The sequence below is a fragment of the Otolemur garnettii genome, unplaced genomic scaffold (genome assembly GCF_000181295.1).
Source record: "Otolemur garnettii isolate 467f Iridium unplaced genomic scaffold, OtoGar3 scaffold00077, whole genome shotgun sequence".
In the NCBI taxonomy this organism is placed as follows: Eukaryota; Metazoa; Chordata; class Mammalia; order Primates; family Galagidae; genus Otolemur; species Otolemur garnettii.
In genome coordinates, this window is record NW_003852472.1 from 1619006 (window position 1) to 1620621 (window position 1616).

The following is a 1616-nucleotide window of genomic DNA, read 5'->3' on the forward strand; positions in this document are numbered from 1 at the left end:
GAACCCGCCACCTTAGGTGTATGTGGCTGGCACCTTAGCCACTTGAGCCACAGGCGCCAAGCCAAGAGAATCTCTTAAGCCCAAGAGTTTGAGGTTGCTGTGAGTGTGTCTCCAGGGCTCTCTACTGAAGGTGACATAGTGAGACTCTGTCTCAAAAAACAAAAAAAGGCAGGATAAGAGCAGAATGTGGTCTGTCCACACAATGGGATATTATTTAGCCAAAAAAGGGATGACATACTGATACCTGCTATAGCACAGAAGAACATTGAAGACATTAGGGTAAGCGATAAAAACCAGATACACAATACCACATGTTAATTATGGTTCTACTTATATGAAATGTCTAAAATAATGGATATGTTAAATATGATTCTACTTATATGAAATGTCCAGAATAGGCAAATCCTTATAAATTAGCAGTGATGAGAATTTGGGGGAAGGAGGAGGAGTGACTGCTGACTGGTATAGAGGCTCTCTAAATGTTCTAAAATGGATTGTGGTGATGGTTGAAAAACTCTGAATATACTAAACACCATTGAATCATGTACTTTAAATGACTGAATTGTATGGCATACAACATATGGCATACAACATGTGGCATACATATGGTGTATACATATATGTCTCAGAGCTTATAGGAAACAATCAACTTGGTGAGTTGCTTCTTAAATTTTAATTCTAACGCGCATCTCTGCTTATGCTTGTTTCAGCTTTCTAAATAATTGCTTTTCAGAAGAAAGAGGCTACCCACCCCAGCACTAGACAAATGGTGAGCACACGGGAGACATTTATCTCTGTGGTATTCTCTCTTAGAGATGGGGTCTGGTGCCGCCATCGAGTATGGCAAGATCCTGAGCCAGATCACCCGCCACCCTGTCTATATCCTGAAAGGGGGCTATGAGCGCTTCTCAGCCATGTATCACTTCTTCCGAACCCAGAAGATCATCTGGATGCCTCAGGTAAGGAGGGTGCTGGGTGGGTTCAAATGGGAATATGGGCCTGGACACTGAGGGGTGGATGGCAGAGGGCATGGAAAGGACCCAGGGACATGGAGGAGATTGCACTGCAGAAATGAGTAGCCAGGGACCTGGTTCTTCACAATGAATTCATACCTGTCAAAGATAGAGCTGGGACCAGTTCAGAGGGCTGGGCACCCAAGGGGAGTTCTGGAGGGCAGGCTGTACTCACCATCAGGTAGGCTTGGACTACCTCTCTATTCTTGGCCTTCTGGCTCCACAAGCTAGATCCAGGGGATACAAAAAGGGGTGAGAAAACAGTCCCTGCCTGGGAGTAGTTCACCGTCTATTGGGAAGGTAGTGGCTGGAATATGGGCTGCAGCCAAGGGATATACCAGGTATTTAGAGCCCAGACGAGAGGTGCTTGACTTCCTGGAACCAAAGTGGAGGCTGAGGAGTTTGCGAGCAAGAGAACCAGGTGGAGGTATGTAAGGCAAATGCCAAGGCCTGCATGGTAGCTCATGCATATAATCCCAGCACTTTGGGAGGCTGAGGTGTAAGGATTGTTGTAGGCCAGGAGTACTGAGACCAGTCTGAGCAACTTGGCAACACCCCATTTCTTACTGAAAATAGATAAATTAGCTAAGTGTGGCAATGTGC

At 45.7% G+C, this 1616-nt stretch overlaps 1 protein-coding gene across 1 annotated transcript in view; it reads left to right on the forward strand.

Annotated features, from left to right (window-relative positions):
* Positions 1-1616, forward strand: part of STYXL1 (serine/threonine/tyrosine interacting like 1) — a 48295-nt gene that overhangs the window by 13260 nt on the left and 33419 nt on the right. The window contains exon 5 of the mRNA XM_012807844.2: positions 814-959. Within this exon, the coding sequence (XP_012663298.1) occupies positions 814-959 (146 nt within the window). The remainder of the gene's footprint in view (positions 1-813; positions 960-1616) is intronic.